Source organism: Rhincodon typus, chromosome 3 (genome assembly GCF_021869965.1).
Source record: "Rhincodon typus isolate 14 chromosome 3, sRhiTyp1.1, whole genome shotgun sequence".
Lineage (NCBI taxonomy): Eukaryota > Metazoa > Chordata > Chondrichthyes > Orectolobiformes > Rhincodontidae > Rhincodon > Rhincodon typus.
This window is the reverse complement of record NC_063334.1, coordinates 13224887-13237695: the sequence shown is the minus strand read 5'-3', so window position 1 is coordinate 13237695 and position 12809 is coordinate 13224887. Positions and strand designations below refer to the sequence as shown.

General features: G+C 37.0%; 1 protein-coding gene across 5 annotated transcripts in view; it reads left to right on the top strand.

Annotated features, from left to right (window-relative positions):
* The window catches only part of rfx3 (regulatory factor X, 3 (influences HLA class II expression)), a 134889-nt gene extending 122557 nt beyond the window's left edge, over positions 1-12332 (top strand). For all 5 annotated transcript variants that reach the window (XM_048621083.1, XM_048621081.1, XM_048621086.1 and 2 more), the window contains one exon: positions 3554-12332. In XM_048621083.1, coding sequence (XP_048477040.1) covers positions 3554-3792 — 239 coding nt within the window. In that variant the 3' untranslated portion in view covers positions 3793-12332. The remainder of the gene's footprint in view (positions 1-3553) is intronic.
* Positions 12333-12809: the final 477 nt, after the last annotated feature.

Genomic DNA, 12809 nt, shown 5'->3' with positions numbered 1-12809 from the left:
ACCTATATTGATGACTTGCAGGAGGGGGTAGAGTGTATATTATCCGAATTTGCTGATGGTATAAAAATAGGTCAGAAGGTTTGTTGTAATGAGGATGTAAGGAATCGGCAAGAAGATATAGGTAGGTCGAGTGAGTAGGCAAATTCTTGGCAGATGGAGTTTAGGTAAGAAAGTATTGGGTCATGCACTTTGGTAGGAAAAATCAAAAGGCAGGCTATTATTTAAATGGAGAGACTCCAAAAACGTTCAGTACAGAGGGATCGCGAAACAAAAGGTTAACATGCAGGAACAACAAGTAATTAAGCAGGCAAAAGAAATTTTGGCCTTTATTGTTAAGGTGTTGGAAATTAGTCTCGTTACAGCTGTACAGGGTGTTAGTGAGGCTGCATTTGGAGTACCATGTACAGTGTTTGACCCTGTACTTTTTTTTTGAAAAAAGGAATGTTCTGGAAGCATTGGAGGCAGTTCAAAAGAGATTTGCCATGCTAATTCCTAAGATGAAAGAGTTGATTTACCAAGAACGACTAAACAGGTTAGGCCTTATTCATTATAGTTTAGAAGAATGAGGAGTGATCTCATTGAAACATTCAAGATTCTGAAGAAGGCTTAACAGAATAGATGTTGACAAGATGTTTCAATTTAGGGAGACATCTCACACTAGGCGACATAGTTACAGAGTAAGTGGGTATTCACTTAAAACTGAGATTGTGAAGTTATTTTTCCTCCACAAGATAGTGAATGTCTGTAATTCTCTACTGCAGCAAATTGTGGAAGTAAGATCAATGAAACTGTTTAAAGAGGAGGTGATTGGTTAGATGAAATATCAGAAAGTTAATGGCCCCCCGTGCTGAGCTAGCTTAAAAGAGGAGTTGAGGCCTCAGCCAGATCAGCCATGATCTTTTTTGAATGGCAAGGCATGTTTGTGGGGCCAGTTGGCCGACTCTTGCTCCTGTATCTTATGTTCTAAAATCTTGTAAAGTGTTTGGGAGTGGGAAACAAGGCAGGCATTTGTGTGTACTTAATTGAGCAGAAATGAAAAAGTCAACTTCTGACATGTGGGGGTCTGATGAAAGTTAAGTTGCTGGCAAATTGCGGGTGGATTGAGCTTCACAACAGCAAGTGCCAGAAACTATTTTGGTTTTTTATAAAAATTAATTCATTTAATAAATATGCATGTCAGTGCCTAGATCAGCATTTATTTCCCATTCCTAGTTGCCCTTGAGAAGATAATAGTGACTTGTTGTCTTGAATTGCTGTAGCTCTTTTGGTGCAGGTACATTCACAGTACTCTTAGGGAGAGAATTCCAGGGTTTTCACTCCGTGGTTTTGAAGGATATCTTTCCAAGTCAGGATGGTGAGTGCCTTGCAGGGGAGCCTGCAGCTGATGGTGTTCCTGCGTATTTGCTGCCTTTGTCCTTCTGGATGTAAAGGTTGCAGGTTTGAAAGGTGCTGCTAAGGAGCCTTGGTGACTTGTTTTAGTGCATCTTGTGGATGGTACATGTTGCTCCTTCTGAGTGTCAATGGTGGAAGGAGTGAATGTGGATGTGATGCCAATCAAGCTTTGTACTGACTTGTGCTTGAGTTTTGTTGAAACTGCAAGGGGAGAATATTCCATCATATTTCTGACTTATGCCTTGCAGATGTTAGTGATTCTGAACGATAGGATTTACATGCATTTGGAGAAGCAAGGATTGATTGGGGATAGTCAGCATGGTATTGTGTGAGGAAAATCATGTCTCTCAAACTTGATTGAGTTTTTTTAATGGAGTAACCAAAAAGATTGAGGGCAGAGTGGTACATGTTGTTTACATGGACTTTAGTAAAACTTTTAACAAGGATCTGTATGCTAGACTAATTAACAAAGTTAGATCACATGGGATTCAGGGTGAGCTTGCCAATTCGATACAAAATGGACTTGATGGTTGGATACAGAGGGTGGTGGTGGAGGGTTGCTTTTCGGACTGGACGTCTGTGACCAGAGGTGTTCCACAGGGATCAGTACTGGGGCAATTTTTGTTTGTCATTTATACAAATGATTTGGATGAGAATATAGGAGGCATAGTTAATAAGTTTGCAGATGACATCAAAATCACTGGTACTATGGATAGTGAAGAAAGTTACCTAAAATTACAAAGAGATCTTAACTAATTGGCTGAAGATTGGCAGATGGAGTTTAAGTTCGACAGATGTGAGGTATTTCATTTTGGTAATACAGACAAGGACGGACTTGTACAATTAGTGGTAGGACCCTGGGTAGCATTGTAGAACAGAGAGACCGAGGGGTTCAGGTACATAATTCTTCGAAATTTATGTCACAGGTAGGTAGGGTGCTTAGCATACTTGCCTTCATTGCACAGAAACTTGAGTACAGGAGTTGGGACGTCATCTCCAGGTTGTGCAGGACATTGGTGAGGCCTCGCCTGAAGTACTGTGTGCAGTTCTGGTCGCCCTGCTATGGGAAGGATATTATTAACCTGAAGAGGATTCAGAAAAGATTTACCAGGATGTTCCTGGGAATGGAGGGTTTGAATTATAAAAATAGATTGGCAAGGCTGGGACAACTTTCACTGAAGGGTAGGAGGTTGAAGGGTGACCTTGTAGAGGTTTATAAAATCATGAGGGGCATAGATAAGGTGAATCACAAGGGTCTTTTCCCCAGGATGGGGGAGCTCAAAACAATGGGGTGTATTTTTAAGGTGAAAGGAGAAAGAGGTGCAAGTTTTGTTTTACACAGAGTGGTTCATGTGTGGAATGAACAGAAAAAGTGGTGGATACAGGTACAGTTACAATATTTAAAAGACATTTGGATAAGTTCATGGATGGGAAGGGTTTGGAGGGATGTGGGCCAAATGCAGGCAGGTGGGACTAATTTAGTTTAGGGACACAGTTGGCATGGACTGGTTGGACTGAAGGATATGGTTGCACGCTGTATGACTCTATGACTCTGAGTTTGTAGTGTTGTGGTATCAAATAGGTTAGACGGTTTTTGTGCAGTTGTAGTGTCCCTACCTCAGGGCCAGTAGACTCCGGTTCAAGTCCCACCTCCTTAGGAGGTACGTAGCAACATCTCTGAACAGATTGACGAGAAAATATCCATAAAATAGTTTGGTGATACAGTGGCATGCCCCTACCTCTGAGCCAGGAGACCCAGGTAAAGTCCCACCTGCTCCATAGGCATGTAATAATGTGTCTCTAAGCAGGTTGGTTAGAAAATAACTACACAGTAGGTTTGTATGGATTATCCAAGTTTGTTGCATTCTAGAGTTCAAATTGCAATGATATCAGTAAAACCTGAGAATTTAACTGTTGTAACAACTTCTTAACTCGATTTTGTGCTATTCTTAATATATTTCTGTTTGCAGACCGTGTTTCATCATATCCATAATGCTGTCTCGAATTTAAAATATCTTTTAACCCTTGAGACCATTTATAATTCTAGTCCCTGTCTTCTATGAAGCATACTCAAATGTCTGAATCTGTTATCCAATATAACATGGTTCAGCAATGTTATAATCAGATACTAAGTGCCTTTTTTTTTCCTTTCCCTCTGAAGATGAAGGAAGTGAAGTTGACAGTGAAATGGATGATGAATTGGAAGATTCTGGAGAACCACCGTTCAAGAGAGAAAAAATAGACCTGAACCAGACACTACAGGGTGTCTGTGTAGCACCATCTCTCAACAGCAGCATGCAACAAGACCCTCTGATCCCTCTACATGCTGAACAAATCATTACAAGTGTGGCTAGTGCCAGGCACTGCAGCACCGCTGGAAGCACATACACGGCAGTCTAAACAATAATTTGACCATTCATTGATTATCCTTCTCTTCTGTACTTCAAGCTTGAAGTCTGACTGTGTTGTGGCTTCAGCCATTGAGATGACACATACTGCTATGCTGAATGTTACTCTCATACACTAACTAGGTGTATATAGGTTTTGTTTTTGGATTATGTTTGGTCCCATATTGATCATATCGACTAAAGGGACTCAGTAGACATTACAATTGTAATTGATGAATTTCTATCAGTATAAGTTGTTTTGTTTAGTTCAGTTTTTGATTGAAAATATATTCTTATACATACTACAGGATATGCTCACTTGACAGCAGAAGTACGTAAAGGTCAGGGCTAGAATCCAACAATATCCTGTTATCTCACTGCTAATTTTATCTTTCTTTTGGTTTGAATCTGTTTCAAAAGGATCCAGGAGTGATAGTTCTGCTGTGTTGTTTGAAAGCACTTGAATAAGTTGCAATATGATAAAGCTGTACTAATCACTACTTATACATTAGGTGGTTGCATCATTCATGCATTATGTGTATTTTTAAAACAACTTAAGCCAAACATTGTAATGAATGAGTAATGGTTACTTTTTGGATTGGAGACATAACATGGTAATCATCAACAGCATTCTTGACCAAAGTGTTTGCTTAAGTAACAATTCTGTGCCTCACCACCATTAATGCCTCAGATTTCTAGTAATTTTGGTGTTACCTCAAAGATTAGTGTAACTACATTCTATTAATTTAAGACCAGAGCACCTAAAATCCTCAATGTTTCTGCCCATGTTATTCCAGGAAATATTTCTTTGTTGCAAGCAATTTTCCACAAAATTGTAAGTTTCCTTTCAGAAGTTGCATGCAGAAAATCACCTTTCTGCCTTTCATCACAATTGTTGATCTGAGCAAGTAACTGGGTTGTTGTACTGGATTCTAACCATGAAGCAGTTTATTTCAGCATATTGATGTGCTCTAAGCTTTGACCACAAATATTTGACTGTTATATGTAGAGGAATCTAATTTTTTTTTTCTTTCAAATTAATGGACCAGACTTCTGCTGTTGAAGATTTTGGAATGTAGATTTATGGTTGAAGTTGAAAGCTTGAGAGAGGAGGCAGTGTTCATTGTTACTAGCCTCCTAAAACTGTACTGTATTTAAAATTTGTCAAAAATCAAAATCTATTCAATTCTTTAAACAACTTCCTACCTTTGCAGAAAGTTCAATGGAGTTCCCTTTGAAACATCAAAGTTTTGAATGCTACTGATTTGCAAAGTAGTGCAGCCATATTTAAAAACTAGATTAGTTTAATAAACATTTTTTGGGAAAAAGTGTTAATGATAAAGGCTGCAGTAAGTCATAAAATATGTTGCATTTGTTCCAGTTATGATTATACTTTCTAGGTGAGGTCTTGCTAGACCAACAAAAAGTATACTGTTTCATTTGAAGTCCACTGTACCTGTGAATAATGTTAGGACAGACAGAAATCAATCATTGTGAATTGATTTTTCTGTTCCATCTGTTTTGCTGTAGTGTCTTAAGCTGCTATGATAAGACTTTACAAGGGGTTGACCAATACTACCTGTTGCCAGTACTTCAATACTTTTTCATTGGTTAAGTGAAGTATCTATGGCTGTTTGTTTTCCATTCAATAAGACAACAACATTAAAAAATTGGATTGAAATTTTAAACATAGGAAATTTTAAGATGGATAAGCATAGAAATTTGATGTTGTGAAAATTCTGAATATGTATTAAATATATATATTCAAATTTGTTTAAATCTAGCATGATCGCTATTTAAGTAATGTGATATCCTAGCTGTTTTCAGCAGCTGTATTAGCCAACTCCTCAGTGTAACTACAGAACACAAGAATGTAGCACTCAGCATAGTCTTGGCAGCTTTACATTGAGTTTTCTATGTGGTCTATGTGGTTGTCAAAGATGACGAGACCAAAAGTACTGTAGCTGGCACACCTCACACATACTCATCAATTCTGTAGGAACAGACTTGGTAGGCAATTAAATGCCACTTCAGGAATGTACGTCAGGGATTACTGTACCTCGGCTATTACACAGTGCCTTAAACAGTTATGGAAAGAGTTAATTTTTGTAGTTCAGCAAGGTGTGCCTGCTGTTTTTCTACTACCCACAGGGGAAACTATGGAATGGAAGCTCGAGTGATGATTCTTAGTTAGAAACTTATGTCTTTTTCTTATACTAAGAATGAGTATATTTGTCTTATGAAGCCATGAGGAATGAGTAAGTATATGCATTAATCAAGACTTGAGACACATTTCAATTGCATAATCCAGGAAGCATAGTGTCTAAGGATTGTAGAAACCTGGAAATTACTAATTAATGCAAAATACTTGACTCATTTTTAGCATATTCTATAGAAAAACAAATTCTAAACATCTATTGACAAAGGCATTGCGCACATTTTTTCTCTCATAATTGCTTAGAATTTAACAAGACTCAGTATATTCTCTACATATTGTGAATATAGATCCTGAAGAAATGAAAATGCAGTTTGCTAATGGTCATTTCTTTGGTTAAACACATTATAAACCATCCTATATGATACTTACAAATGTTTTCACAAATTTGCCTCAATTTCTAAAAATATATAATTTCCTTTTGGGGGAGGATGGAGATCATTGGTGATTATATTTATTGAGCTCTTTGGAGAAACCTGCTGTATGATCAATTATTTTTAAAAGTTTAAGACAAAAGGAAATCCTGCTTCCTGTAATGCACAATGACTTCTGTTCATTTTCAGATGAGGTACTTCCCAGTGCTGTGAGACAGTAAGACACATATATGCCATTAAGTAAAATGGCAAATAACTGAGTGTACATTTTGAAAAGGGTTTCTTTGAAACCAGTAATGTTTACAAACTTTGTTGAGGTACAATTAAAAGTTCTGAAGAACACTCCAACCACCTCCTCCTCCCACCCACCCCACCCCCACCAAGAGAGGGGTCACTTTGGCTTTTTTTTTAAACAGACATTTTTAAAGAAAATACCTGAATTTTAACTTTCAGGCAAGACAAACCAATTAAACACATCAAATGTTTGAAGTCTTTGCCTTCCTAAACTACAAAAAGTACAAAAACATTGGTCATTTTGAAATAGTTTTATCAAACAAATTAAATTAGGTTTATACAAACATACTCATTCTTCTCAATATCATTGATTTTGATGCTGATCAGCATCAAAGGTCATTAGGCAGCTTCACCTGTCCCTTGGGGAGGATTGTCCTTGATCCTGTTTTCTGTGCTTCAACACCAAACATCAAAGGTTTGTTTTTCAATATATTTAAAGTCTTAATGGTTTTAAAACAATTTGGGGCATTTGTTTCACGAACATTCTGCCCCTTCAATCTTCAAAACAAAAACAAACCTTATTTTACTTATTTCTGTCTTATGTAAACATTTACATACTGTTCCGGACCAAAATGTGTTTATATTGTGTATCTGGTGTGTTTGTAATGGTTGAGAAAAGCCTTCTATGTATTTCTTTTCTTTGTACTTTTTTTTTAAGTGTTTAGTTTGTTGTGCTGCAGATATGTTTGGATCGTAATGTGCAATTTAGAGTTGTTAAGGGGCTGGTGGGGGAATAGGGTTTGTCTTTACACCCCATGTTAACAACAAACTGTAGTTCTGTGGAACAGAACACACATTGCTCTGTTTAATCAATAGACTCCTTGAACATTGGTAGAAATGGGCATTTTACCTGGTATAGAAACTGGAATTGAAACATGACCTTTATATTGAGTTTCAGTACTGATGGATAATGGTGCAGTGAATTGTTCTCATACGTGAAGGTATGCAATGAAAGCTCTGTGTTTTGGCAGTAGAAGTGCTTCTCAGTCTGCATGCCTTTCTATATGCTGCTAGATTGTGGTTTTTGTTTTGGTGCCAGCTGGGTAACCGCATTTTAATTTTTCGCACTTTTTTTCCTGCTTACACCATCACATTTCAAACAGCCACTTAGAGTGAATTATTTCAGCCTTTATTAAAAATATATACATAAACAAAGTACAAATCCATTTACGCCTTATTGTAGAGTTTACTAGTGTGCTTAAACTACTTTTTTTTGCCAAATCGTATGATGTGGAATACAGAAGCTCTGAATGGTGATAATATTTTGACTTGCTTACACAGTTATGGTATTGCTAGTTATCAATTTGTTTAAATTTAAAATTTAAAGTAGTATCCAGTGATTATGATTCAGAATGTTATTGGTAAAGTTCAACTAATTTGGGAATAATTACAATTTATTTTTAAAAATCTGTCATTAATAACTTTATTCTTCCAGTTCCTGGGTAATTTTGCTGTATGTCAGATTGGGATGTCTGGTCAGCACGGTTGGGTTGGAACGAAAGGTCTGTTGCCACACTGTATGACTCTGACTCCTTTCTGTGTCAAATGCACATACCTGCTGACCATGAACTCACCAATGTCATGAATTCAAGCCTTTTCTGATGGTGTTCTTCTAGCCATTAGAAGGTGTGTAAAAATGGCATTCAAGCCATCAGATTCGATAGAGAAATTTTACTGTGCAGAGAATAGGATTAATAGAAGAAGAGAATACATTTCTCACTGTTCTGTGACCCAGCAGAGAATTCAACGTTATGGAGAGCCAAGCAGAAAAGGAGAGTTCAGGTTACAATCTGAGAGGCTGCTGCAAAGGACCTATTCCTATTTCAAATCATTGTGTAGCATGGCATTAGTACCTGCTCCATTCCTGTTTTTGAGATGCTTAAAATAAGTTTCAATGATCAGAAATACCCGGGGAAGTTTTAATCAAAGAATCAGAGGCCACATGTTATGTATTGAAATGTTTTTACAGTTAGCTTTTAGATTTAAGAAAAATGTTACTTTGCTGTTTACAAAATAAAATGCCAAGTCTTCTTATCTTTCATTGAACAAATACAGTTTCTGAATTTTGCTCGAAAGCATGGATTCTTGAAAACTGAATATTTAATTCATGCAATTTAATTCATTCATAGCTTAGTTTGTCTCTTGAAATATGCTACCATGGTAATTGCATTCCTTGGAGGGTTCATGGAATCAATCAACTTATTCCTTTGAATCCACAAATAGTAATTGAACTCAGATTTGGAAGCAGTTCAAACATTTAGGGGACCTTTTCATTATATTTTCCAGTCATTGAGTATCTATCGGGAGCATTAAGAACATATGCAATATATTTGTTTCAGGTTTGGATATTAAAATAGACAGTGGTTCCAACATGGTTTTGTTTTTGTAATTTAAGTTGTTTTTAACAACCCACACAGCAAAGATTTTGACAGTATTTTTATTCATGGTCAAAGCACGAAATTGTAAGAAGGAACACTTCTATAATGGCAAAAATATTAAAGGACATTTTTCAGAATGCAGTTACGATAATACCTGATTGTGGTTTTTGCTTTGGTGCCAGCTAGATAACCGATAGTTTAGTTTAAAAAATAGTTAAAACAAATAAGAAATTCTATTCAATGTATTTCAGAATTGTGCATGAGTATATTCCTTTTCCTTGTTTATGTTCCCTTCTTATGGTTTCTTTTCTTCTGGCAGCTCCTTGAGCCAAGAGAGAGCACAGGAAATCTGTTTCTATGGCTCTCTGTCTATGCTGTCTTGTCACTGTTAGAATGTGAGAGAGACTGGCTCACGTTCACAGCCTTTCATAAAGAAAATTACCTCTGAGTGAAGCATTCAGCTGTTGTAACTCGTCTTTACATGTCCCCACCATAATACCTGGTTGCCCCTCAAATGAGTCCAGACCATTTGCCTCCACTACCCTGCCTGAATAGACAATTCCAAATATTAAATTACTCTTTGCCTGAAGAAGCACACATTAACTTCAGTGCTGAACTTTTCTATTACCAGATTATGTATATGCCTATTTGACCCGCAGTTGAATTGGAACTTAATAATACGTTGAATTTTAATTTTTTTTTCCTCAGTTAGCATCTTTATGGTAATAAGGTGCCCTCTCATACACTCTGTTTGACTTCAAAGAGCCAAAAATCATCGTAACATTTAACTCTGTCAAGTGGCATAACAGACAATGTGAAATTGGTTTGTCCATTTTCAACTTGATTTTCCTTGACAATAACTCTAATTTGGGAAAGAGAAATGGTCTTTCAGCCTATTTAGCTAGCTATATTCTAACTCAGGGCCCAGTCTAACATATTTTTCCTAATTTAATTCAACTGCTTTGTTTTTTTATAAGGTAGTTATTTGGGTTGGAGGGTGGAGGGCAGTGTAATGGTATCAGAATATAAGAGTTGAGTAGTAGATGGAGCATTCTGGGAGCTTAGGGATTCAAAGGCTTTGCTGATGTTGACAAAGGCAGAAAACCAGCCAGATTCACTACCTATCCATTTGACAGCAGTATGGAAGAGGAGTAGCCTAGAATCCATGGGAACAATCTTTGGGATTCCGATCTGAAAGCAAAGACTAGTAATTCCATCTTGATCAGGAGGAAGCTGGGAATTGGGAGGGCCAAGGAATCTTTGTGAGCCTGAATGGAGCACTGCTGTTCTAGTCCGCAAGGAATTTAGAATCATAGAATCCCTACAGTGCAGTAAAAGGCCATTGGGTCCACACCAACCCTCCAAAGAACATCCCATCCAGACTCTCTCACCCCCCACCCTATCACTGTAACCTTGCATTTCTCATGCCTGATCCACCTATCCTGCACATTCCTAGACACTATAGGGCAATGTAGTATGGCCAATCCAACTACCCTGGACATCTTTGGACTGTGGGAGGAAACAGAGCACCCAGAGGAAACCCACATAGACACGGGGAGAACATGCAAACTCCACACAGTCGCCCGAGGGTGGAATCAAACCCGGATTCCTGCCGCTTTGAAGCAGCAATGCTAACCATCATTTAAACAGAAGGTGAAAATTTCTAAACTTATTTTGACTTCGTGGACTTCTGCTGTTGTATTGTTATTAAGCTCAAAGACATATCACTTCACTGGCTTGAATAATTCTTCACAGTGCTGGTAGCATAATTGCACTGTAGTTTTGGAAAGTCTTAGAACCTCACTGATGGCGGGAACTGTTGTCATAGTAATTACAGCTCTGGTAAATGCAGTGGCTGGAGTTAGTCTTCAGCTCCTCCCGTACCCAATTCTTACTGTTGGAGGGAGTAATAACATCCCATATTTTATCCCAGTTACATGATTTGTCAATATTGGATGCCTTTTTACTTCTTTCTCCCAGTTGCTTCCTCCATGAAGTGTATTTAAAACTAGAATGTTATAGCAAACACATCATTCCCACCTCAGCACAAGTTAGAATTCCTCGCTTAGAAAAAACAAGACTCCAAAACAAAGAATGTAAAGTAAAGCCCCAGTATACCAAATATATAAATTATTATTTAAATAATTGGCCTTGAGGAGACAAGTGAGTGCCTTTTAAAAACACTGGTTAATCTTGTGCCTGAATTGTAGATATGCACCCAGGCTGCAGAACAACACTGATTCACTGCTTCCTTGAACTCCACATCATTATATTTTGTTCTTAAAATTGAGTAATTCAAAAATCATGCATTTAACTCCATTGTCCCAAGTCTCTCAAAAATAAAGATACCTGTACTGTGCCTGAATTGCCCCTTGTTACAGTGTTTTAAGTTTTATAATATTAAGGACTGTATATAGAACTTCACTTTACAAGACAACATTCTACTCCAACAACAAGAATTGAATAAATGGACTGAAGTGAACACTCTCCCCTCATGGCTGTATCACGATATCATGTTGTGACAGGAAGTATTCTGTGCAAAATGCCTGTTGGCAGATTCCTTCATGTTGACAATTCATGAACACAACTGAATGCAAATGACAGACTCCTGTAACTACAACCTTTAACACTGAGTCACTAGTCGGCAATTCAGTCAGCAACATTTGCCCCCCTTTAAATAGAGCTTTTCAGTGCCATTTTAGAATTCACTAAGTGGCAAATTGGAGTATTAAGATGCACAAGCACATAAAGGCCCAAAATATTGGGGATTTTTTAAATTGGTCTAATGACATCTCAATTGTGTGAATTAATAATGTAAAAGTTAAGATTTTCAGATTTTTTGTAGAGAATGTATTGTGAAATTATGTAATTTTTGTTTTTTTTGAATGACAGCTGCATATAGTTTTAATTATTTAAAAACCTATGATGTGATTTTGAATAATGTTCAATTATGTAAATATATATTTCATGCTGTGATTTTGTGAGAAATGTTTTATGAAATCTTTCAATATATCATGACCTTTATAAATTGGTTGGAGCAAACTGATAGTGTGCGTGAAAGGTTTGTACTGTGTACTGTACAACAACAGGAATTTTTTGTAAACAGGAATATGAAATCTTACAGTGTGTTCTTACATGTAGACAAGCAACTAGTATATACTGAAGACACTTGTGTAGAAAGTTTTTTCTTAATATTTCAGACTTGAACTCAGGCTAGCTTTTCTTGTCGTGTTTCTATAAGCTGTGGCTTGTCTGTAAAAAATCAATAAAAAATTTGTTTTTCTTGGTTAAAGAGAGTTTTATTTTAAATCTTGCAAATTGTATTTGTTTGTACATCGAGTATCTACATTTTTTTTTTCTTTATTCATTCACGGGATGAAGGCATCATTGGACAAGCAGTATTTATTGTCCATTCCTAATTTCCCAGAGGGCAGTTAAGAGTCATCCACATTGCTGTGGGTCTAGAGTAACATTTAGGCCAGACTAGGAAAGGATGGCAGTTTCCTTCGCTAAAGGATATTAGTGAACCAAATGGATTTCTTTTTTTCAAACAATCAGCAATGGGTTCATGATTAGCATTAGACTCTGAATTCAGATTTTTTTTTAATTGAATTAAAATTCTCCTGTCTGCCATGATGGGATTCTGACCCAAGTCCCCAGAACATTGTCTGGGTCTCTGGACCAGTACAGAGATAATACCACTAGGCCGACACTTCTTAATAATTTCAGCAGAACAAAAAATAACTGGTGAAATTAGTGTTTCCAGTCC